This window comes from Ambystoma mexicanum, chromosome 4p, assembly GCF_040938575.1.
Source record: "Ambystoma mexicanum isolate Mex_15411 chromosome 4p, UKY_AmexF1_1, whole genome shotgun sequence".
NCBI lineage: Eukaryota > Metazoa > Chordata > Amphibia > Caudata > Ambystomatidae > Ambystoma > Ambystoma mexicanum.
In genome coordinates, this window is record NC_090927.1 from 410,058,307 (window position 1) to 410,083,831 (window position 25,525).

General features: G+C 50.5%; 1 protein-coding gene across 2 annotated transcripts in view; it reads right to left on the minus strand.

Moving 5' to 3' along the window:
- DDX1 (DEAD-box helicase 1) overlaps nucleotides 1-25,525 on the minus strand; it is a 795,552-nt gene that overhangs the window by 246,399 nt on the left and 523,628 nt on the right. For both annotated transcript variants that reach the window (XM_069605939.1, XM_069605941.1), the window contains exon 16: nucleotides 17,426-17,515. In XM_069605939.1, the coding sequence (XP_069462040.1) occupies nucleotides 17,426-17,515 (90 nt within the window). The remainder of the gene's footprint in view (nucleotides 1-17,425; nucleotides 17,516-25,525) is intronic.

Here is a 25,525-nt window from a genome sequence, read left to right on the forward strand (position 1 = left end):
ATCGGTCCTGTTCCCAGTGAAGGGCGACGACCTGGCAGTCCCCTGGGGCATGCCATATCGGGTGGAGAGAGGAGGCTTCCGCCATCTGGGCATATGGGTCTCAGGGACTCTCTCAGAATACATAGCGCACAACCTGCACCCACTTATTGACCGCTTTGCCGGGGGATGTACAGCACTGGATGCTCCTTCCTCTCACACTCATGGGCAGATCGGCCCTCTTCAAAATGATGGTGCTTCCACGCTTCCTTTATGTACTGCAGAATGCCCAATTGGCCATACCAAACGGGGAATTTAACCGAGTAGAGCGCCAAGTCAGGAAACTGATATGGAAGGGCAGGCAGCCTCGAATCGCGTTGACCACGTTGCAACGATCCATCTGGGAGGGGGGCATAGGACTCCCACACCTCAGGTCCTACTACTGGGCCTGTCAACTAAACGTAGTTAATGACCTCCTTCACGAAGACCCCGAACAACCACACATTAGAGCGGAGGAACCCATTATCCAAGGCACCCACCACTGGAAACAACATACCAGACCCTAACAAGGCCCCCCCTCACAAACGATGTCTACCCATATCGCGATGATCTGGAGGCAGGCACACACCCAATATAGGCTGGGGGAACAGGATCACTATGGCACAACCATAATGGCACAACTACGGGTTGAAGGAGGTAAGGAAGTTGGCTGCATGGACCCGGAGGGTGGAGGCTGGGATAACCACAATAGGAGACATTATTGCGGATGGTTCCATCCTTCCATTCGAAACCCTGCAGCAGAGATTCGGAATATCTGCCACAGAACATTACCACTACCTGCAATTTACTCACGCCATTAATGCACATGGGCAAGAGCTCAACGACATACCAGATTACATACCTCTGGAACGCAATTTACTACCACAACACATTCCTGCCAAGAGCACCACTATTCTGTACAAGGCGATTAACGCGTTCGCCACTCCGGACTTGGTCAGTCTCAAAAATAAATGGGAGGGAGCTGTGGGGCCCATTGAACCAGAGGACTGGATCCAAATACTGATGCACCCATGCGATATCGCAATAGACTCCAGAATTAGACTGGTACAACTTAAGATACTCCATAGGGTGTACTACCCCCGAGGGGCCCTATTTGGCTGGGGGAGGGCGGAGGACCCTAACTGTCTGAAATGTCGGAGGGAGGAGGGCACTTTCATCCACCTTCTCTGGGAATGCCCTCAAATCAAGATCTTCTGGGCGCAATGTTGTCCACTGTTAACGAGAACCCTGGGGTGCACAATCCCACAACCTGCAATAATGTTACTGGGTGCCCCAGATGATAATATTCCGTATAAATGGGAGAGTATTTTTCTCTCCAATGCAATGGGCCTGATAAAACGCGATATAGCACAGAAATGGGGGGCCCCGGAAAGCCCATCAGTGGCCCAATGGTTAAACGAAATGGACATATGTGCAGCAAAAGAGCATAGAATCTATACAGCACAGGGATGCCCGGCAAAAGCCATCAAGATCTGGGGAAAGTGGGAAGACCATGTGATATAGACCTCGCCGGTTAAATAGGAAAAGAGATGGACACAACCACTATACGGGACATAAGGAGAAATGCAGACCCCGAAAGTAAAGTGCAGAGCGGCAAGACAGGAATGGAGTGATGAACCAATCCGGGCGTTGAGGGGAGGGAGGGTGGGGGGGGGGGTGAGATTTGTTGGTTTACTGTATGTAGGTTTTAAAACCAATAAAATGTGTTATAAAAAAAAAAGATGGCATTGAAAGCCATCTGATCGTCTACTGGTGAAGCCTGGCGGGCCGGAGTGGAAGGAGAAGAATCCAAACACAGGACATCTGTGTCTTGATTGTGGGTAGGGAGCGCCCATGACTCCGTCTCAACCTGATGATGGTCCTCCCAGTTTTCCGTGGCGTCCGCCTGGTCATCCACACAGTATAGTCCTGTAGGAAGGTAGTGTCCTCTTCTTCATCATAAATGTCTTGATATGTGTCCATCTGGATTTCATCTTCAGGGTGGATAGAAGTGAAATGTTCCTGAGAAGGTCCAAAATTTCCAGGAAATCTTGACAGAGAGGGAGGAGGAATTTTTCCCTGGTCCATTTAATCTTCGTTTTCCCCCCCTATGACGGGGAAATGTGTTACTAACAGTGCTAGACAAAGGCCCATGACTATCTTTGTAGTGCTTGCAAGCATCGGGGTGCCGCGGCGCGTCTTTTGATGTGTCCGCAGAACGCCCTTTGCGCTTAGTCGACTTTTTAGGCTTCTACTTTAGCCCCATTGCCGTAGAAATCCTCGCAATGCTTTCAGCGATGTTCGGCAAAGCGGGGAGTGCTGTATGGCTAGGAGGCCTAGCGGTAGATTTTTCACCTACCGAGTGACTAGGAGGCCCAACGGTAGATTTTTCTCCTACTCGGGCCTTACGGGGCGTCGGAGCGTCAGCTGAGCGTGCTTCGCTGGCCAAATGTGTTTTTGCAGTAGCGCCCTTAGCTTTTGAAGGCCCAGTCGCAAGACGCTGCTGCGGATGTGGGGAAGGCTGTTGATCATGAAGATGACAATGCATTACTTACCGTAAAAGCATTTCTGATGGTTGTATCTGCTTAGATTCACATGCTGTGCATAGTCCGACATCCAGTGGTCACTGCAGAGTATTGCATTTAGTTTTTTGTAGTCGAAAAGGGGACGTCGACAAGGCGTGTCTGTAACACTATCCCTATAGTGACGTGCAGCGTACCCACAATCCCTCACGCATCAAGGTCCCTCTGTTTGTATTTTTTCTGCCCTGAGGGAGCCTATTAGACATAAGTGAGTACAGAAAAGAGAGATATAGAAGAAAGTCTATGTTCCTTCCATCCGAGCGGGGAGGAACGGTGGGCGCATGTGAATCTAAGCAGATACAACCATCAGAAATGCTTTTACGGTAAGTAATGCATTGTCTTCTGATGTTTGTTAATCTGCTTAGAATCACATGCTGTGCATAGACTAGTGAGCAGTAGCCGGAGTTGGAGGTGGGTTGTGAGAAGGAACAGTAGAGAAAAGATGTCTTAATACTGCTTGTCCCACCTGGGAATCCGATCTAGAGTGGGCATCTAGACAGCAGTGTTTTCTAAATGTGTAAACAGAACTCCAGGTTGCCGCTTTGCAAATGGACTCAAGAGGGACATTTGCAATGAAAGCTATGGAAGCCCCGGTGCCACGAGTGGAGTGCGCTCTAGGCTTGAAGGGCAGCTCTCTCTTAGCAAGAGTGTAACAGAGTGATGCATTGTACAATCCATCTAGAAATAGTGGATTTCGAAACTGCATCTCCTTCTCTTCCTGCTGCCACCGAGACAAAGAACTGATTAGTCTTTCTCAATGGTCTAGTTCTTTCCATATAAAACATCGCTGTTCTGCGAACATCCAGTGTATGCAGGGTCTTCTCACCTAAGTTTGAAGGATTTTGAAAGAACGTTGGTAGTTCTATTGACTGGATGACATGGAATTTAGAGATACATTTTGGTGCAAACCTAGGATGTGTGCGTAGAACCACCTTATCCTTGTGAACTGTAACAAAGGGGTCTAGTACAGAGAGCGCTTGTAGTTCACTTACTCTCCTAATGGAGGTGATAGCTATTAGAAAAACAGTCTTAAGAGTGAGGTCTTTCAGTGTTGCTTTGTGCATGGGTTCAAAGGGAGACCCCATGAGCCTGGTTAGTACCACATTTAGGTCCCATCCGGGAGCGGGGTTACCTACAGGAGGGTGGATCCTCTTCACTCCTTCCATAAAGGGTTTAATGTTGGGAAGTGGTGTATGCGGAAAGTGCAGCTAAATGGACTTTAATAGAGTTAAACACCAAGCCTGAGTCTTGTGAGTCAGGTACAGAACAATTTGTGTGGGAGAGCAGTCAAATGGGTTGATGCTCCTTCCCCTACACCAGATGACAATCTTTTCCATTTGCTAGAATAACAGTGACGAGTGGTAGGCTTTCTAGCCTCCCTGAAAATGTCCATGCATCTCTGCGGGAGTTGTAAATGTCCAAATTCTATGATCTCAGGAGCCAGGCTGCTAAGTTCATGGTCTGAGGGCATGGATGTAGTGTCCTGCCCTTGTCCTGTGACAGCATATTGTACGGGCAGGGAAGTTTCACTGGAGGGGATAGGGACATCTCCATCAAGTGAGCGGACCAAGGTTGTCTGGCCCACATAGGGGCCACTAGTATCATGGTAACTTGTTCCTGGTGCATCTTGTGCACTATCTTGTTGAGAAGGGGAGTCGGGGACGGGGGGTGGGGGGGGAGCATAAACAAATTTCCCTGACCATGGTATCGATAGACCGTTCCCCTTGGATTGGTTCTGAGGGAACCTGGAGGTGTAATCTTGGCATTGTGAGTTCTCCAGAGTTACGAACAGGTCTATTTCTGGGAATCCCCATTGTGTGAAGACGTCGAAGACAATGTCTTCGTGTAACCGCCATTCGTACTCTGAGTTCCCCTGGTACATGTTGTCACAGTAGGAACATGTGTTTGAGAGCCCACTTCCAGATGTTCTGGGACAGCTTGGACAGTCCTGGAGAGTGAGTGCCCCCCTGCTTGTTGAGGTAGTACATACCTGTGGTGCTGTCCGTGAGGACCATCACTGTCTTCCCTTGTAGGTGTGCCTGGAAGGCTTTCAGTGCCTTGAACACAGCTAGTAGCTCCAGTAAGTTTATGTGCTTGGATGCTACGCTCGGAGTCCAGACTCCGTGAGCAGTCTGATGGGATAGGTGAGCCACCCATCCTGTGAGGGATGAGTCTGTGGTCAGAGTGGCTTCCACTGCGGGGGTGGCGAATGGTTTCTCTATTACCAGGTTTTCCTTCGACCACCACCATAGCGAGAGAACCAAGGCCTGCGAGACCACCACTAGATCGTCCCATTGTCCGCTGGCCTGACACCACTGGCTGTTGAGCCACTCTTGCATTGGGCGCAGGCGCGCGTGAGGTACCAAATAAATACATGACGCCATCATTCCTAGTAAGCGCATTGCTTTGCGTACCGTCACCTCTCAACCGGCCACATATGGAGGGATCTGAAACAGCATGTTTTGGACCCTGGCGTTGGAGGGGACGAGAAGGCCGTCCTTTGTTCGAATTAGAGCCTCTAGAAATTGTTTGATCTGGCTGGGGTCTAAGATGGACTTCTTCTCGTTGGAGAAGCCCAGTTGAAACAAAAGGTCTACAGTCTTTTGGGTATTTGCAAAGCATGTTTCGTAAGAATCCCCCGTTATGAGCCAATCGTCGAGGTAAGGGTATACTGGGATGGACAACCTGCACAGGTGGGCCGCTGCCACTGCCAGTACTTTCGTGAATACTCTTGGCGCTGATGCTATGCCGAAGGGTAGCACTCTGAACTGGTAGTGTTTGCCTTCCATCATGAACCTGAGGTATTTCCTGTGCGCTGGCAACATTAAAATATGAAAGTATGCATCTTTCATGTCCAGTGTTGTCATGTAATCTCCCTGAGAAAGCAGGGGGATTACCTCCTGTAGAGTCACCATACGAAACTTTTGAGGTTTGACAAATTTGTTTGCTGGGCACAAATCTAGTACAGGGCGCATGGTTAAGTCCTTTTTGGGTACAAGGAAGTACACTGAATAAATACCTTCCGTTACCTGGGATAGAGGCACGACCTCTATGGCTCCTTTTTCTAGTAGTTGGTCCACTTCTTGAAGAAGGATGGCGAGGTGTTCCGGTGACAAGCGTCGTCCCTCGGGGGTCTGTACGTGGGGGATCTGTTGAACTCTATACAATAGCCACAGGCTATGGTTGATAGTACCCAGCGGTCTGATGTTATACCCTCCCATGCTGGAAGAAAGGATGTTAACCGGCCCCCGACAGGCATAGCATGGGAGGGGACCCGAATCTTTGAGTCATTTGGTGTTGGTGGCTTGGGAACCTCTAGGGGTGGGACCCCGACCTCTTCCCTTGCCACGACGTGGTCCTCTTTGGTTATATTGTCCACTGGTGCCTTGGCCATAACCACATTTGTTGGGAGGCCTTGAAATTTGATCTAGTGTCTTGATAGTGTCAAATTCTTTCTTTGCGGTTTATAAAGCCTCATCCACCGCTTTACCAAAGAGGTTTGCATCTTCTATAGGTTTGTTAATAAGAGATGCTTGCGTCTCGGGTTTAAAGCCTGAATTACGTAGACATACATGGCGTTTCAGTAGGATTCCTTGTACTAGGGAACGCCCGGCCGTTTCTGCAGCATCCAGGGTATTCTTGATGCTTTGGTTGACTAAAGTCCCTTCAGTCACCGTGGCTAGAAGGCGAGTACGTAGGGGTTCTGGTACCTCCTCAATGTCCTTACGTAGTTTGCTCCATTGTGCATCTGCGTAACTTGCCAGCAAGGAGTTGTTGGCAATTCTTGCGGAAAAGGCACCTGAGGCTGTAATCCTCTTTCCTAGGGCATATAATGTTTTACCCTCTTTATCTGGTGGTGCCTCGCTAGGTGACAGCGGCACCCCTGCTCTCTTCCTGGTATTTGTCACCACTAAGGAGTCTGGTACAGAGTGGCCCCTAATGTTAAAGGGTCCGATGGAGAAGGACTAAACAATTTTTCTATCCTAGGGTTGACCCCTCATCAACGCAGGAGTGGATAGTGAAGGAATAATTCTCCTCCTTAATGAGGCGAGGAGCGGAATGGTTTGGTTGACAGGGGGTTTCTCCTTAATGATTGTTTCGACAGTCGATGTCGGGAGAAGTTTCCCCAGTTTCGATCTCAAAATGCACTGCTGCCTTACGTAGAAGTGCATTAAAGGTGGGTTGATCATCTAAAGGCGATGTATTCCTAATAGGCTAGTCTTTTGGAGGGGACAGGTTTATGGCTTCAGGGTCTGAAAACACTGACGGGGACTGCCAGGGCTGAGAGGCCCCCTTCTTCTGGGTCTTCTCCGAAGCACCTATCACCCATATCAGGCTTGTCTTCAAAACCTTCCTCCTGTAGGTTTTCTTCCCCCTCATTGCCTAGGAATTCATCATCCTCCTGAAAGTAGGTGTCCTCTTCAGTGAGGTCATATAAATCTACATTTTCTTGAGGTGGATCAAACAGCCTGGGGTACTTGGCCCTGGGATCCTCCGGAGGTTCCTCTCTTGATCTCTTAGGTGTTGGAAGGTTCTGAGTCTCCATAAACCTGTCCATACAGAACTTGAGTCTCTCTAGGGTTTCGTGAGGTACCCCGGAACGGTCAGGGGGAGGAAAGGGAGGGCATTCCGTTAGGAAACGCTTCGACGTATCCCATAACGTCGAAGAGAGGTCTCCTTCGCCTTCAGAAAAGCCTTCCGGTACAACGAAGCAGGAGGTTCCTGCCTTCCTTCTGGTCTTTTCGGCATCTCCCGGGCCGTATGAGCATTAACAGACGTATCTTTCGCCGTCCGTTTTAGGCTATCGGTGGAAATGATCCTTGCCAGGCTCTCGACAACAAAGCTGTCTGTTGGGGGTACCTCCGGCGTCGCCGCTACAGGCATCGCTTGCTCTACGCCGACGGGCGCTTTCTGGCGTTGCGCGTCGTCTGGCGGTTTAGTGGTAGCGCCCTTATCAGGGGTTAGCCCAGTCACTGGTCGCATATGCGGTTGCGAGGGGGGCTTCATACTCTTACGGTCTGAGGAAGCCACCGGTAGTACCTGCGTCTCCGTTGGCGCCAACGCCATCTTCGTCGAGGAAGAGCCATGGGTTGTGTGTTTATGGGCGTGTTTTCTGTGTGCGTCCTTGTCGCCGGGGTGTTCATCCCCATAAGCAGGGTGTGAGCCGAGCTTGTCGGGGACGGACAACGAGGAGCGTGAACGCTCCTTAGAGAGGTCTACGACTTCCGAAACGGACGTCGTGTTGTCACATTCGTCACTTTCGGCGGTGGGTGATATGTCAGACCTAGACATGGCGTAGGCCGCCCACCTTTTGACCCTACAGTCTTTTAAGGCCTTCGGCTTAAGTAGCTGACAGGCCACACAGCCGTCGTCTTTGTGGTCGAGAGGCAAGCAACGGTTACACCGTTTATGCTCGTCTTTCCAGGTAAACTTGCCCTTACAACGTGGGCAAAACCTAAAGGGCGTCCTCTCCATAGCTGAGAAACGGATCGCATGTGACAACAACCCCGAGGGAAAAGGAGGGGAAAGGGAAAGGCATTCTCAAAGAGAAACAATGTCCCACGACCCCACTCTCCCTACTGTATTTGGCCGTCGAGGCCAGGCCACGTGTTCGGCGAACAACCTCTTCCGTCGAAGACACCGCAGTCGGAGATCTTGATCGGTGGTGAACAGCTTCGCAGCTACGACGGAGGGGTGAAAAAATTAATAATCAAGGGTGACCAAAGGTCAAGTAAAGTTTTGCAATGTCTCTCCAGTAGCTCCGCATATAGGCGACCAATATCTGGGTGGAAAAAAACAATCTGAGGGACCTTAACGCGTGAGGGATTGTGGGTACACTGCACGTCACTATAGGGATAGTGTTACAGACAGGCCTCGTCGCCGTCCTATTTTCGACTACGAAAAACAAAATGCAATACTCCGCAGTGACCACTGGATGTCGGACTATGCACAGCATGTGATTCTAAGCAGATTAACATCCATCAGAACGGAGGATTCCTGTTGGCGCTTTTGCCAGTTGCGGCGGAACCGTCGAAGCGGGGGTTGTGTTTTTAGTGTGGCAATCTTGTACGACCCTGTCGCCGGTTGTTTTCCCCATAGCGTGACTTGAGTCAGGCCTAGCGGGGAAGGTCATGGCGGCCCTAGAAGTGTCCGTCGTAAGGTTGATGGCATCCGGTATAGATGCTTGGTCATCACTAGTGTTTTAGGTCGGAGTCTACAGGCCGCACACTGCGCTTCGTCGTGGTCAAGGGGTAGACGATTATTGCACTTAACGTGCTCGTCCTTCTACAGGTATCTGACCCTGCAAGAGGGGCAAAACCTAAATGGTGTCCTTTCCATAGTGAAAGGTAATTAAGGTGATGACCAGACCTAGAGGGCAAAGAGGGGGAAAGAGGAGAGACATAGTGGAAGATATGGCCATCCCGACGCCACTAGCTCTACTGTGTAGGCAGGCCAGAGGGCCCGGCCACGTGGATGGCTCTGCCACCGAATCTTAGCCGTCGAAGTCCACCGCCGTTGAAAGTTCCTGCAGTCTTCGTCGTAGTATATGAAGCACTGTCGAAGTGACTTTAGGGGGATAACCGTCAAAGTCGGTAAACAATGATTAACAACGTCTCTTATGAAGAGCTCTGCAATAGGGCAACCAGTTATTTGGGCAGAAGAAAATCTGAGGGACCTCGCCACGTGAGGGATTTTGGGTACACTACACATTACGATAGGGATAGTGTTACAGACGCGCCTATGCCGACGTCCCCGAAAGTCAAGATGCAATACGCTGCGGTTCCCACTGGATGTCGGACCATATGCACAGTATGTGATTCTAAGCAGATTAACAAGCATCAGAAACCAGGAATACCAGCCCGATCCCCTCTGCTCGGGAGGTAGCTCTTCCATGGCACCCTTCAAAAGCAGGGCTCACAGTTCTTCTTGAAGCTCCTGTTCCAGTGGTGGTGGTGGTGGTGATGGTGGTGGCGGCGGCGGCGGCCTGTCCGGCAGCCTCTTTAGGAAATGCAGACAGTAACCCAACTGAACGAGTTAAAGAGCCCAGGCATCAGAGGTAATCCCCTGCCATAGAGGCCAATGCTCGCCTATCCGTTCTCCAACCAGGGAATAATAGGGGTGTGGAGGGGGGAGAAAGCAAAGCAGCTTCGAGGGCAGAGTCACCCCTGACATCAGCTGAACGCTGGAGGCCCCCTAGCCCTTCCAGAGTGCGGTAAGCGCCGCTGCGTGGGTTGTGGAAGCTGAGCCTTCCTGCCAAAAGGGACATACCATCAGTAGCCTCTACCCCTTGAGGTGGAGCTAAAAGGCACGTTTGGCCTGCTGTTGGACAACTAGGCCTACCGACTTGATGGCCGGCTTTGACTCCTTGAATTTCTCCAAGGAGTTGCCAGCCTTTGGGCCAAAGCGGTTTATGCCGTCAAAGGTGATGTCCAGTAGCTTGCTCTGAACATTTGGCAAAAACCCAGATGTATGCAAATAAGCCTGCCTCCTTAAGATGGTCACTGACCCCATGGATCTGCCGACGCCGTCCAGACTCGTCTGCAATGACTGCCGGGCCACCTCCTTGCCATCATCTATCAGTCTCTGAAACGCCCTCTCACATCTCCCCTTTGGAAAATATACTGGGCAGTCTCACCACTGGCAGTCCACAAACCAAACGCAGATTTTGCAAACCCACAAGAGGACTTAACCGCTTTAAGAACCATGCTGCCGAAAGAAGAACAAGTTACTTACCAACTGGGAACGTTCTTTCGATTGGATGTTCCTTCAACATATTCCACATCTTTGACATGTCCACATCAAAGGGCATGTTCAAAAGACAGGCTTGCACATCCGGGGCGAAACCTGACTTCCGCAACCACGCAAATCTGCATACAACGGTGCTCGCAGCCATAGACCGGCTAACACGGTCTGTTAGGCAGATACCTGTGCAGTTCCCTTTGGGAACACTGCAAAAGATTTAGGACTACAGGTGTTAGCAGTAAAGCCACTTGGTAGCAGTCTGTACCACCCAGATTTACCTGGTAGCTGTGGCTGAGCAGTCAGACTTCCCTCAAGAAGAGTTAGGCAGTATGCAAAGTATACACAATAGGCACTCGGATACAATAGCATAAGCAAACACTGACCAGAGCTTTGGTATCAAGGTATATAATTATTTATTTAAAAACACACTGATTGAAACACTCCAGCACTATTATTGTAAATCACTCTAAACACAGTTACTATTATTATATATACATCCCTTATTCCTTATCAGACAAGTCTTAGTTAACACCACTTATTTCCAGACAGAGGTGAGCGCTTAACTATAGATGCCACTCCAATAATTTAACGAAAAAAGGAGGGAAAAAGGCAAAATGTAGGAAAATACACCACACTAATACTTAGGAACTCTTAAGCAAGGCAGGAAAGTCAAAAGTTACTTGTGAGCCAAAGTTCATAGGCCGGGCCCACTCTTTGAGAGAGCAAGGCACAAATGCACCCAAGATCACACAATGACAACAGGCTTAAAAGTCTTGCAGGGAGTTCAGAAAGGTTTTAGTTAGGCTCAGAAAAGTTTAGCCAGGGTGTCCCAGGCTAACCCAAGTTCTAAAGCCGGGGGTTAAATCTACCCCGTACAGTCGGTTGCAAGGGAAGCCAGGCGGAACACGGTACCTTAAGTGGAAAGGATCCTCCAGCGGGGGCAGTTGTTCCTGGCAGCAGGTGCAAGTCGCGGCGTTGTCCAGAGGAAGAGAAGATCTCGACGTGGAGGAACGCTGAAGGTCGTTGCACTGCCAGGGAAGAAACCAGCCACAGAGTTTTCCGGTTAAACGTACTACCCTTTGATTCGCGGTAGTGGTAAAACGTGGTATCCCGGTTGCCAGGGTGCTTGGCACAGGCAAGGCAGCCATGAGATGCTCCAGGAAGCGAAAAAGGAAGCAGACTGGTTATCCCCACCAGTCGAAGGAAGAAGACTCTCCGGGCTGGAGATCTCCTGTCGTTGGGACAAGTGGTGAGACGGTTCAGCAGGGCTCCACCGGTGGTGTCGTCGTAGCAGGTCGGCTCAGCTTCTCCCTCGTCGGATTCTTAGGTCCTGTGGCGACTAAGTTCCAGTCCCCAAAGCCCTGCTTTTATGCAGCATACCCCCATTCACTCAGCCTAGCTGTCAAACATGCTAAGTGGTGCCAATCACACAAGAGTGCGACTTGAGTTACCAAGGTAACTCAGTCCAGGGTGCCTAAACCCCCTCCCACGCCCCCTGTGGTACCCAGACAGAGTGGCATCACTTTTGGAGGCTTCTGTGGAGAAGCCCACCAAAAAGTGGAACAAAGGGCTCGACTTGGGTTGGAGTCACAGAAGAGAACACAAACGCCATTTTAGAATCGAGTCCTGGCAAAAAATACCAACCGGCGAATGAATGTTAATTAAATAAACCAGCGGTATGTTAGAGGCTATTAAAGTTGGTAGCCTCGTACAATGGGAAAATCCCATAGGAAAATATTCGCGGTCGAATATAAAAAGTAGTTTCCACGGCCACCAGCCAAAACTCGATCAGGGGGGACGGAGACGTGCCCCCTCGACTAACAGACCCCGGGGCAATCGAATTGCCCCGACCAGTACGTCCACAATATGATGGTTTGTACTGGTTTCTGTTAATATTTTGGGGCTAATAAAGCCAATGGTGACTTTACGTGCCCTGGGATACAGTATTCAGTCCCAGGGTATGGAGTCTATGGTGGGGTGTCACTATGACACCCCTGTGTTACTGCACGGAGGGTGCTGTGTAACACACATAGTAAAAACACATGAGACCCTATGGAGTAAAGGACCCCATAGCCCATAAAACACATCTAGATTCAAAGAAACACACTCAAATCATGCCCAAGAGTGAGGGGTAAAAGAGTCTCACTCTTGGCAGGAGAAAAAAATAAACCCCAAAAATCCAGCAAAGCTGCTGGGGGACTCACTAGGTTAGGAAATTCAGCCTAAACAGAGAATTCTCCCGAACATGGTCGGCCAGGTCCAAACCCGACTGAAAGGATTCACACATGGCATCCTTGCCATCTTGAACGAGAGAAAGGAATCCATCACTTTCTTCCCCCTCGGGAAAATGCTCAGCCGCTAGAGAAACAATTCCACAGTGTGTGTGAAAATCTTGCTAAGGCACAAGTGGAGTTGGCCGATTTCTGCGCCATACTCCCAGTAGAAAACACCTTGCGTGCCCAACCGCCGAAGCGCTTGTCGTCCCTATCCGGAGGGATGGTAGTGTACGCCCCTGCCTCCCTGTGGCCGTAGCCGCCTGAACCACCAAACTCTCGGGAGTGCGGCGAGATGAAAGGTAGCTGGGGTCGCTACCGGAAGGGCGGTAGTTTTTAGTTAACAATTTGTTAACTGCCGGAAGCGATTCCGGGGTCTGCCAAGCAGCCGCCACTCTTTTCTGTAAGGTCAAGTGAAAAGGTAACACCGGGTCAGAGGACAGGCTTTGATCCAAAATATCCGTCCAGTCATCCTGAACAAAAGCCTCAGGAGGAGTGGACTACCCAAGATATTCCGTGACCCTAGCCATCAGTTTCCTGTAGTACGACTCAGCATGAGCCCCAGGCTCAGGCCTACCAAATTCCACCTCAGGAGAAGCCACCAACATCATGAAGAGATTGCCTTAACTCTTCCAATTGACTAACTCCTGAAAAGACAGGAACCTCATCAGGCTCAACAGGGTCAAAATCGAAATCTGAACTCTCCTCCTCCTCATAAATGTCATCAGAGGTATGTAAAAGTCCTGTCTCGGGACAGCCGAGGCTCTGGAGTCCTTAACAGGCCTCACAGACTAGCAAGTAGCCTTCCTTGGAGGATCCACTGTACCAGGGACCTCCGACGGCAATTCCCGGCCAAAAGGCCCCAAAGGCATCGAGAGCACCGACTGCTTAGACGTTGAGAGCGCCGACTGCTTAGACGTTGAGAGCGCCGACTGCTTAGACGTCGAGAGCAGTGCAGAGGGCTGGTACGAAGGCAAAGCTTCGACATCTGTATCCGACGGACACGGCACCGACGGAGTCGACGCCTACCTCAAGCCCTTAGCATGTTTCTGTGGTCTCGCTAGGGATGGGGACCGAGACCTGGAAGCCCGTCTCTTACGACCATCCTGAGCCTTGTCGAACGGGACCTCGAAGGTTCCTGATGAGGATCGCGCAGAGGACACGAGCCCAAAGGCACACGAGCCACGGATCGGGACTGTTCCTTGCCGGCTTCATCAGAAGGCGTGGACAGAACTGTGCACTGCGATTGAAAAATTGCCAACATCTGCTCCCTGAAGGCAGCCCATTACTCCGGAGTTGAGGACTTTGTTGGACAAGCCACTTTCCTCAGGGCTCCATCCTCCGAGGACGGGGAAGACGACCGGTGACGGCGCTTCCTAGAATGCCAAGACGAGGACGAATGGCGGGAAACACTCTGGGACCGAGAACCCAGGGACTCCTTCCGACGCAGAGAGTCGCCCCTCGAATCATTAGTGGACATACCCTTGGACTTAATTTACGGGACTTACTGGGTTTAGAACCCCTACATAACTGAAGCTTTCCATTACGCTCCCGCAAGGCCTTAGCAGTCAGCGACTGGCATTTGGAACAGTCATCTGTGTCGTGACTCTCCCCCAAGCACCACAAACAAATGCGATGTGGGTTGGTAATCGACATTTTCGACTTGCAGTCCTGGTAAGTCTTGAAGCCAAGCCGCGGAGTCGGAGGGGTCGAAGAATCTTCACGAAGAATACATGAGGCGCGCCGAGTCTCCGAAGCAAACACGTTCGAAGAAAAGAACAGAACTGAGGCTACGGGCGCCGTGTGTCCTATTTATAACATCCGGTGAAGTCGCCCTCGACGGAGGCCTTCGAGGGACATCGACCCGACGCCATCAACGCAGGAGGCCCTCTGCCGAAAACGTTTCCAAAGAACACAGCTGTGGACCATGTCAAAGATGTGGAATACGTTGGAGGACACAATCCATTCGAAAATATTTTCTTGGGTAAAGCATTCACTATTTTGCATCATCTTTCGGTAAGGAGAATTGACGTGGATGAAGCCGATCTGGTACCAACTATGGGCAGCTGCACTACTAACCCCTTTTGTGTCGGGTGGGTGGAGAGATAAGGTGGGTCTCCCCTTGCCGGTCCGTACTTCTTAGTCAAGTCGGTAGTTAACTGCGGGTTTGCCACAAGGTTGCAATGGGCTCAGAAATGGCTGCATTAAAGGGCATGGCCCTCTCAGTAGAAGACCCTTCGTCCAGGATATCTGTGAGGTCATAGCCTGACAAAGACTTGGCTGAAGCATTCCAGTCCAGGGCATCTACACCTTGTCCACCAGAGCCCTATACATGGCATTAGCATGGCCATAAGGATGGGCCTGCTGTGTGTCTCCAAGTCCAGCGATGAGTCCAGTCTATGGGTTTTATGATGGTCCTCAGACAGGGTGACCAAATCTGCCTTTCAGCAAAGAAATCTGCACCTCCAGCACCTGCATAAGCCGGGTCAAAACGACAACATTTGGTCATGGTGCCAAAGAATCGAGTCCTTGATTTAGGCGCATATGACTGCTTGAAGGTTGCCCAGAGCATTGCCAGTGGTTCAGATGTATTCAAAACCTTCCACCCACCACTTTTTTGGTTTTAGTTTGTCTATATATGACTGCTTGACAGATCGACAACGTAGACAGCTTTCCAATCGGCGCCGAAAGGTTCTTTTTACGCTAGAGGCACACTAGCTGTGATCAGCGCTGAAGGCGCGCTAGCGAGTATCAGTGCTGAAAGTCAGCCCAATTTTATTAGTCACCGAGCCCGACGACTCAGGCGCCACTGTCGCCGTAGTAATGTTGGTCACTTTCAGGCGCAGCTGGAGCCATTGAGGGCTGCTGCATCCAGCGATCAACCGTGCCCGCAGCCTCCTTTCGGAACATATCTCGCATTTGTTCATTAAAAGCCTCCCATTCGACAATGGATGTCAGCCCCGCCGACTACTTACTATGGTAGTCTGAAGAATCGGACCAGTTTTGGTGCTGATGGTGTTGACTTTTCTCATGGTAGGAAGAGGAGCAAGCGACTATGAGAGTGTGACCTCTTCTTGGTTTTCTGTGTACCTTTCCTCCTTCTCAGGAGTATGCCCTTGCACCGCGGCTTCCGATGATCGAACAGTCGACCACACCAGAGATTTCGAATGAGGTCGCCAACTGAGTTGTGTCGCCTTTTCCCTGAGGGCCTTAAGAGTTACGTTTTCTGCCATTACCACAGCTCTGGGTGTTGTGATCGGCACTGAGGCACCCCAAGCAGATGTCGTGCAGGTCTGTACAGAACATCTTGGAGCTGCAGTCTCTGCAGCGTTTGAACCTGGATACCTTGGGAGCGGACATAACTCAAATTCCTGTCAAAAAAAAGGAGGAATTTGTCGAATGTAAACGCTATTGAGAGAGACGTTCCTCGTGCAGTGTGCTCAGCGTGCGGAATATAGGAACTGGGGCACAGGGGCATAGTGATAAAGTATATGTACAACAGACATGTCTGAAGCAGACCGAGGCAATACGGATCGACGCCGAGTTGAAGTGCACTATGCCACTTGTCAAAAAGTTTTCCAAGCAGCTGATGCTGCAATGGATATCGATCTGATGATGAATCTGTGGGAGAAATGCAATAGCGCAAGAAGCTGCAAGCAGGATATCTGTATATAAAAAACAAGAGGAATTTGTGGGAGGACAATACATCAGAAGCAAAGTTTCTCAGTACTGAAAGTGTGAAGGACTAGTCAGTTTTCCCTAATAATAAGCAAATGTTAATTCAAGTTAAGCAGAAGTCTTTACTTCCCTTCAAAAAGTCAGGACAGGATCAAAAACCAGGCAAAACGAATAGAAAACTATAGAGGGAAAACAGCAAAACAAACTTTCCCCAACATATATTGGCCCGGATATCTTCCCCTGTGCGGCCGTATAGAGGTGTCAAGTGGAGCCGAGCTGCAACCCCTGGCAGAAGAGATTGTAAAGAGCACCTGTTCTGGGAGATAAATGATCAAAGATGGGTAATCCTTGAGAGGAAGGAATCCATTATGAACTAGCTTCTCTCTGGTCTCGCTCTCCCTACTGCAAGGAATTATTTTATTACTATGGGTGTCAAAGATGAGGCATCTGAGGAAGGCCACTATCCATTAGAACAAGATACTTACTTGTGGGAATGTTCCTTCTGGTGGATGTCACTCCCACAGATTCCTAATCGCCTTCCCATCCTGCGCCACTGATGGAGAGCTTTCCGAAGTTTTCCATGTCACCCCAACACGGCTGATCAAGGGGAAGTGAGCTCATGGTGTGCAGCACAAGGTCTATCTTGCCACTCAGCCAGTCAGATGAAAATGTGTTGAGGAGATCCCACTGCAAGAATCACACAAGCCCTCAGCTAGCTAAAAGATTCCCACCATCCAGCAGACGCTGCAATAGATCGAGGATGAGGAATCTGTGGGAGGACACTATACATTAGAAACAAACAGTCAGAAAAAAGAAAACTGTCCTGTGCAGAAATCCCTAAATTCTCAGAAATGAGTTCCTCCGGGTCATTGAGCGTGACATTGGGTGGATCATCCTTTTTACAATGTAACGTGTCTCAAAATAGGAGCCCTTTACCTCATAAAAAGCTGACCAACATAGACAGAGCTCCTGCTATGTTTATGAACATATAATTTCAATAGAGATCATACATTTACCAACTTAACCACTGTTAGTGCCTCCAATAAAGGGAAATAAAAGATGTTGCTTTATACATAGAAAATAATTCTCAAACGATTAAATGACCATATATAGACACCAAATTGATTTTCATACCTGCAGCCTCTTGCCATCTGAAGTAATCTGTGGAATTTGACCATGGATCCGATTAATGAAATCTGAGTAGCCTTGGGTTAAGAGACCATCCTGGGTTTAAAATAGGAAATGAAACCATGTGTAACAGTTTTCTGATTGTAGGTGGTCGGGTAACGTGTCAAAACATTACCCTAATTGTAAATACTTTTAGATAGCTTTCATTTTGGTATAAATTCTTAACATCAACGGACAAAGACCTAAAGGACGACAATAAAATCCTCATAGGTACACAATTATATAACAAATGTTATTTTAACAGAACATTGACCATCAATAAAAAATGAAAAATAATTTGTGTTTAGATAGATTCCCAAAATCAACCCTGGGGTTAGATTTTGGGAGACCAACCTCTCATTGTGAAGAGGGAGACGCTGAAGTCTAGCCAAACCCAATCAAGGTAAGGTATAGCGGCAAGGCTTAGACTCAGGAGGATTTCACACAGGACACCACCAATAATTCCAGCTAGACAGATCAGTACAAATATATACAATGATCTATTAGGCCTTTAAAATAAACAAATAATTAAGCAAATTTAACCTCTAAGCAAATATGCGTATGCACCTACTATAAAAGAGATGAACATGTTATTTACCCCTGGTAACCTTCTTTCAATTGGATGTTCCTCATTTTATGATAATTATCTCTCCAGCTTCAGAAGTGTTTTTTGACAGGGGGCGCTGTGTGCCGTTGAGGTCCCTCGAGGGCCTTCATTCGACTGTAGACGTCCTCATCAGTATAAGTAGTGCGCGCAGCGCTCGCTGGCTTCAGTTCTGTCCCCCCAATGAGGGATCACCAGGCGTACCATAGACAGTAGGCGCCAAGAAAGCAAAGTGTATGAATATGTAAATTGTACGGCGGGGTAGGCTGGGAGGGGCGATGAGGAATACGTGAGAGGAACATTTAATCGATAGACCATTACCAGGGGTAAGTAACTTGTTTTTCGAATGGATTGTGTCCTCCCACGTATTCCTAATCTTATGACAGACACCCAAAGCAATAATAAGTTGGTGGTGGGAGTACAAATTAAATTTTGTTCTAATCGTGGACCGAACGAAGGACTGCTTTTGTCCTCCCTGACTGGAAGATAAATCCAGACGGTAATGTCTCACAAAAGGGTGAAGAGACGACCAAGGGGCCACTGAACAAATGTCTTTGATTGGGACACCTCTTTGAAGAGCAGCAGAGGTTGCCACGCCCCTTGTGGAATGTGCCTATAGGCCTTTCCAGCAGGCCCCTGCCCACTAATCTATAACATTCACCAATAGCCAGGATGATCCATCTGGATATGGTTTGTTTTGTAACCGCTAAACCGAATTTGGGACAAATTTAGCCAATGAATAATTGGTCATTTTGGCTACATTTAGCCATTCTAGATATGTAAAAACTGACAGCCATTTCTGGGGCCAGCCTATGTAATCTTTCCTCCTCCTTTCCCATATGGGGAGGTGGATAGAAAGTTGGGGAGGTGGATAGAAAGTTGGTAAAGTGATTATTTTGCAACAAGTGAAAGTCGGAGACTACCTCAGGTAAAAAAGAAGATTTTACCTTGAGAATAACCTGGTCTTTATGGAAAACTGTATGTGGAGGTTTACAGGAAAGTCTACAGCTTGCTTACCCTGCGGGCTGACGTTAATGCAATAAGAAAGAGTTTTGAATGTTAAAAGTCTTAATGGGGAGGAGTGTAAAGGCTCAAAAGGAATGCATGTTAAAAATCTTAACAGAGGCCACCAGGGGGGCGCAGGCAAGATGGCTGCCTGAACTTCAAGCTCCCCACACGGCCCCGGGAAACAAGCCATAAGATGTGCCTCAACAACCTACAAGCCCCGATTCCCAGCATCATTTGAGAAGGGGAACTCTCAAGGAACGTGCAGGAGTTTACACGGTCTCCGGAGGTGCTTCTGTTCTCCCGCTAGCTGCTTGCAGACCGCGGCCCTCCCCCAAGCGCATTTGTGGAGGCTCCACGACGAGAACAGTGTGCTGGCCAGCCGCGCTGCGGGGGGAGGAGCCGGGCCTTCTGCCTACGCCCGCCCGCCGAACAACCGCTGCCCGACACAACATCGCAGGGCTGAGCTGGCCTCCTAAAGATCCTCACCGCTTGCCAGTAGCCCACCCCTCCAACTCAGGAGATAAGCGGCGCACGGCCGCCCGCTGCAGAGGAACGGAGAACACAGCAGCAGCGGCGTCCTGCCACACGGAGCACCGGGGAGCCGTGCCCCCCCACCCACCGACTCTGGTGCCATCGACACGATCTGGCCCGGGCCGACGCGGGAGCGCTCCTGGGCCCCACTGCTGCGACACTGTGGGGCACTATACTGCCGCCATAAGGATAGCGGAGATCCGCCTCGGCGGCCTACACCTCCGCAGAGCACCACCGCCAGTAACGCAGAGGGGCTCACTCTGCATAACTCCCCGGGGCAGTGACAACGAGCAGAGGAGCCCTCGAAAACACTGTAGACAGGCTCAGGCCGTCGCGGGAGCGTGCCTGCCCCCCCCACCCACCTCTCAGCCTGCCCATCTGCCTGGACGGGCTCCACTCGAAGGGGTCTGACCACCGAGCCTCGTGGGTCCAGCTCCGCATTATGCTGCAGAGCCATATTGGGCCCCCTGCCCACCAGCTACACTATGTTCCGCACCGTGGGCGCTGCCCCACAAGCCCGCCACGTGGTAGCCACCCCAGGTGAAAAACAGCACCATCCCCCACCCAGGGGGCTCCCTCAAAATCCGCACACCCACCAGCACCCTGCAGTGATTACTACTCCAGCACAGGGGGCCCGCCACATCGATGGGACATAAGGAAGTGAATCAGGCCAGACCCACTGCCGGGTGGTGGAACCCTTAGTTCCAAACCTCCAGCCGCCTGCTAAAGCCCACCCGGACCCTCCGGGAGGAACACCGTAGTGGACCAGCAAACCCCAGCGACCTAAGGCCGGACCGAGGGAGGCTGTGCTCCTGGTGTAATTGAAGTGGTGCACCAGAGAACAGAGCTCAGACGCCGACATACGGCTCCACCATCTGAAAGATAACCACGAGGATTCGAGTTAAAACTGTGTGGCTGACGGTTCGGGGCCCTGGGATTCTCCCAGAAGACACCCTGAGAGGTCCTGGCATCCCAAGGTGAACGACACCCCATGAGCTGGAGAGAAACTCTTGCGAAATACCAGTTCACCCCAGGACACCACACAATGGAAACCGGCCCCACCAGCACACAGCCCACGGATATGAACGTCATGCAGTGTAAAATTCAAATGATCCTTGAAGAGATCAGAGGCATGAGGACAGACATGGGGGCCAAACTGGCTGATCTCACGGCCAAGGTTTCTACATTAGAGGACTGAATGGAGGGGGTCGAGAATAATCAGGTATCAACAGACCTCCTTGAAACGCAAATGGATACCAGACTCAAGGAACTGCAACGCCGCGAGGAAGATCTCCGGCTTAAGGTTGACGATATGGAAAACCGAGAGAGAAGGAACAACTTGAGAATTTTCGCCCTTGAGGAGACCGAGGGAGAGACCCTGGTGGGGGGAAAGCAAAATCCAAGACATCATCCGAATTGTCCTGGGGTCCGACTCAAGAGAAACTCTTCTCCTCGACAAGGTCCACCGGGCTGGCGACAGAGGCCGGTGCCCACGCTCAGTCCTAGCAAGATTTCATTACTATAGAGACAAATCTAGGGTGCTGGAGAGGGCGAGAACCTTGCGTGACATTCAGCACGGGAACTCCAGGGTGACGATATACCAAGACACCTCCGCCCTCACACTCCAGATGAGAAAGAAATGTGGCTCCATCACCAGATGGCTACAAGAAAAGGGGGTACAATATCGCTGGGGTCATCCATTCTACCTGGCGTTTGAGTGGCAGGGCCAGAGATACCAACTAGTCACGGAAACAGACATTCAAAGGGCCACAGATGACCTTACAGGCAACCACGCGGGATCATCTGGAGACCAGAGTGGAACCCACAGAGATCGCGAACATGTCCCTCGGGGCCCAGACCCCTCTCAAGGGAAGCTAAAAGTCAAAGGTTCACATAAATTCCTGAAGACCAGACACACCTCAACGGATTGGGGGGGACCCCACATGAGGACACAAATGGCACTCAAGGTCTAATCGCCGTGCCAAGGCCCGATTCAGGTCCTTCCAGTCTTTGTAATCCCGAAGACCTCGATGGGCACAGTATGTTTTTCGCACGGTTTGGGGGGAGTTCTTTGTTCAAAAGACCCAGGTCAGAGTTGAAATGTTGCCCATTTTGTGGCTGTTTTATGGTCCTATAGTGTGACACTTTGCGATTCTCTCTAGATAACTGTTGGCGACATGCGACCCCGCACTATGACACGCACCAAGGGGTCGAGAGATGTCGATCATATGCCAAGGTTGGAGGGTAAATGAGGGAGCGAGCACCACCACTGGATACCCACCACTAACACTGGAGGGCAGACACGTAACTGAGAAAGGCATGATGCAAGGCGTCATACTAAACATTATTTTTCCCGGGGCAGCGACCCTGGCGGTTCGTTGCTCGCTTCAACCCCTCCTGGGGAGCAGGTGGCGAACGCCCCACAAAACAGGTAAGGGGGAGGTAAGGGACGGAGTTTTTGAAGAGGTTAAGGGGAAGGGGGAAATCCAGCTCAAGTCATGGACACTGGTCTTACAACGGGTTCTAGATAGCTGACACTCTATGGAGTTTGCAGAGCACAAAATGAAAGACGACAATGACTGAAGGGAAGACAGGCACGCTGAATGTCAAGGGCCTCAACTCCCAGAACAAAAGGTCCCTAACAAGTAATATGTTCCGCAAACACCTGACAGTCCTCTTCCTACAAGAAATACACTACAGGCAAGGCAAAGAGTCGAAGATAAAGGGGAAAGAGATTCGTAGTAACTACTGGACCTCCCACAGGAGCTCAAAAAAGGAGGGGGTGGGCATCCTCCTTGACAAGACGTTTCGTCTCACGGGCATAGAAACCAAAAGGGGCTTTGGAGGCCGATTCCTAGGTATCAAGGGAACCTATGAGGGAGAACGCATCACCCTGGACACTTTATACGCACCCAACTCGGGACAAACAAGTTTCCTTACCCAGATCTTTAATCTCAAGGACGAATGGGCAGAGGGGGCCATGATATTGGGTGAGGATTTCAACCTGATATCGGATCCCCGCCTGGACTGGTGGTCCGCGAAGGGGGGGCACCCAGGGTGGCTTCCAGGGATAACCTGGCTTTGCAAACCCTTCTGAGGGAACACTATTGGGTAGACGTCTGGCGTAAAACATATCCAGGCCAGGGCGGATACACCTTTTTCTCACCTCCACACTGCACCTACACCAGAATCGATCTCTTGTTGCTTTCCGAGGAGGGGAATGGGGGGGTGGAACAACCGAAGGTAGAAGCCATAACATGGTCGGACCATGAACTACTCATAGCCAATTGGTCTCTACCCGTCTCCCCAAGATCTTCCCGATGGCGATGCAACGACACGCTCCTCAGGGACCCCGTATTTCGGGACTTCATGAGGAAAGAAATGTTGGCCTACTTTGAGATAAATGACAATGGGGAGACCAATATGTCCATGGTATGGGAGGCTGCTAAAGCCACGTTTAGGGGCCTCCTTATCACAGAGGGTTCAAGGCGCAAACGGGATAGGGGCCTAATTGAAAATAAGATCTGGGCGGAGTTGGGCGGGCTGCGAGCCAGGCTAGGCCTCCCAGAGGTGGACCGTGGGGCTCTCCTGGAGGAGATGCAAGGCAAAAGACAGGAACTTCACACGGTCCTCATAGGGGAAGTCATTAAGAAAATGTGATACACCAAGCAAAGGTACTACGAACGGGGTGATAGGTTCTGGACCCTCCTGGCACAAACAACACGAGGGTGTAGAGTTGAGAGAGGAGTTGCTCATCTAAGGGATGGGGAAGGCGGGACCTACGCGGGCCGGGAGAAAATAGCAGAATGTTTTGCTGACTACTATAGCAAACTCTACTCTAAACAGGTGGGCGAATCATTAGATGACATTCATACCTACCTGGCAGAACACCCTCTGCCCAAGTTGTCAGAAGCAGAGCTAGAGGTCTTGGAGGGGGAGATATCGGAGGAGGAGGGCGCCATCAAGAGATTGAAAGCGGGAAAGGCACCAGGGGGAGACGGCTATACGGCGGACTTCTATAAGCAGACATCTGTCCTGCTAAGCCCAGCCATTAGCCAAATTATTTAACCAAATCAGAAATCGAGACTCAATTCCACCGACGTTCCTACAGGCCCTCATCAACGTAATACCTAAACCCGGCAAGGACCAGATGGAATGCGGGTCCTATAGACCCATCTCGCTCCTAAACTTAGACACCAAAATCTTTGCAAGAATCCTGGCCTCCAGATTGGAACGCTGCCTCCCTCGCCTGATACATCCCGCTTGAAGCGGGATTCGTCCTAAATAGACAGGGCTCTGATAACATGAGGAAGACTCTCCACGTGCTCACCTCCAGGGTGGTTCGGGATGAGGGAGCACTCCTACTGGCCCTTGACGCGGAGAAAGCCTTCGACAGAGTCAGTTGGGCTTTCATGAGGGAGGTCTTCCCGACTCTGGGCATAGGCCTGAGGTGGCTTGGCTTGGCTGGATGTCTGCGCTCTATTCCTCTCCTTCCGCCAGAGTAGTAGCAAACTGGACAGAGTCGAGAGTGTTCCCCCTCTAGCGCGGCACAAGACAGGGATGCCCACTGTCCCCGTTGATTTATGCACTTGTAATGGAACCATGGGCAATTTCGGTACGCAATGACGAGGCCATGAGGGGGGTACAGATAGGAGATACACATTGCAAAATCTGCCTCTTCGCAGATGATGCGCTGCTCTACATTACAAAGCCGTCCCAGACGGTCCCTATGATGTTACAGGGTCTCTCACGCTACGGGGAACTGTCGGGGTACAGGGTCAACCTTGAGAAGTCAGTGGCATTCATAGGGGGAAACTTACTGGACTCAGAGGCAGCTTATGTGAATGGGCTCCCCTTTACTCTGCGGGAGGAGAGATTCCGGTATCTTGGGGTCCAGGTGACCCGTGACCCCGAAGACCTATACTCTGCCAACTTCCCGCCCCCCCTTTGGTCAGCAATCAGAAAAGACATGGAGAGGTGGGCAGGGTCGGGTCTCTCCTGGATGGCACGCCTTAATCTTATAAAAATGGTTGTCCTCCCCAAGTTCCTATTCCTCTTCCAAATGCTCCCGGTACTGATCCCCAAAACATTCTTCACGGAAACGAAGCGAGTCCTTCTCAACTTCCTCTGGTCGGGCAAAAAACATAGGATCTCTTATGAGGTACTGACCACGCCAGAGGAAGATGGCGGGGTGGGATACCCCGACTTGGAAACATACCACAGAGCCTCCCAGCTGAGGATCCTGACCGACCACTTTACCCCAGGTACAGAAAAACAATGGGTGGCCATGGATAATAGAGTTCTTGCACCTGTAACCGTGGAGAAATGTCTCTGGGTCCCTAGGAAAAACATCCCCATAAGTGTCCTGAACCACCCAGTCCTGAAAGTACTGTGGTCCTTGTGGAAGGAGGGAGGTTACTATCGTTGGCTCACGACCTGGCCTTCTCCAGTGAGCTGCATTTGGGCCCCCCCCCCTTTCTTAGCTAAGATAGCAGAGCCAGCGGCATACCAAAAGTGGTTTGAAGCCGGCTTTTGCAGGACTGGCCACCTCTGGTTGGGGGGCACGTTCCTACCCCTGAGAGATCTGGAGGAGGCCCTGGGAATAGGTACTCTGTCCCCCTTCTGTTATCCCCAAATCAAAGGAGTCCTCACTGAACCATTGTGGGGGGACACCCTCATGAGGGACCTTACAGACTTCGAGAAACTCCTCCTCTCTGCCAGGGGCTCTAAGAGGATAATATCTCGCCTCTACAAACTTCCTCTTTTCTGTCCCAAGAGATCCACCACCGGCACACACGCAATGGGAGAGGGACCTGGGAGAGGAAATCGATGATGAAAGATGGGCTGAAATGTATAGGCGGGCCAACAGATCCACGGCCTCACTCCAATATCGCCACTAAGCCCTTAAGTTTTTGCATCGATGG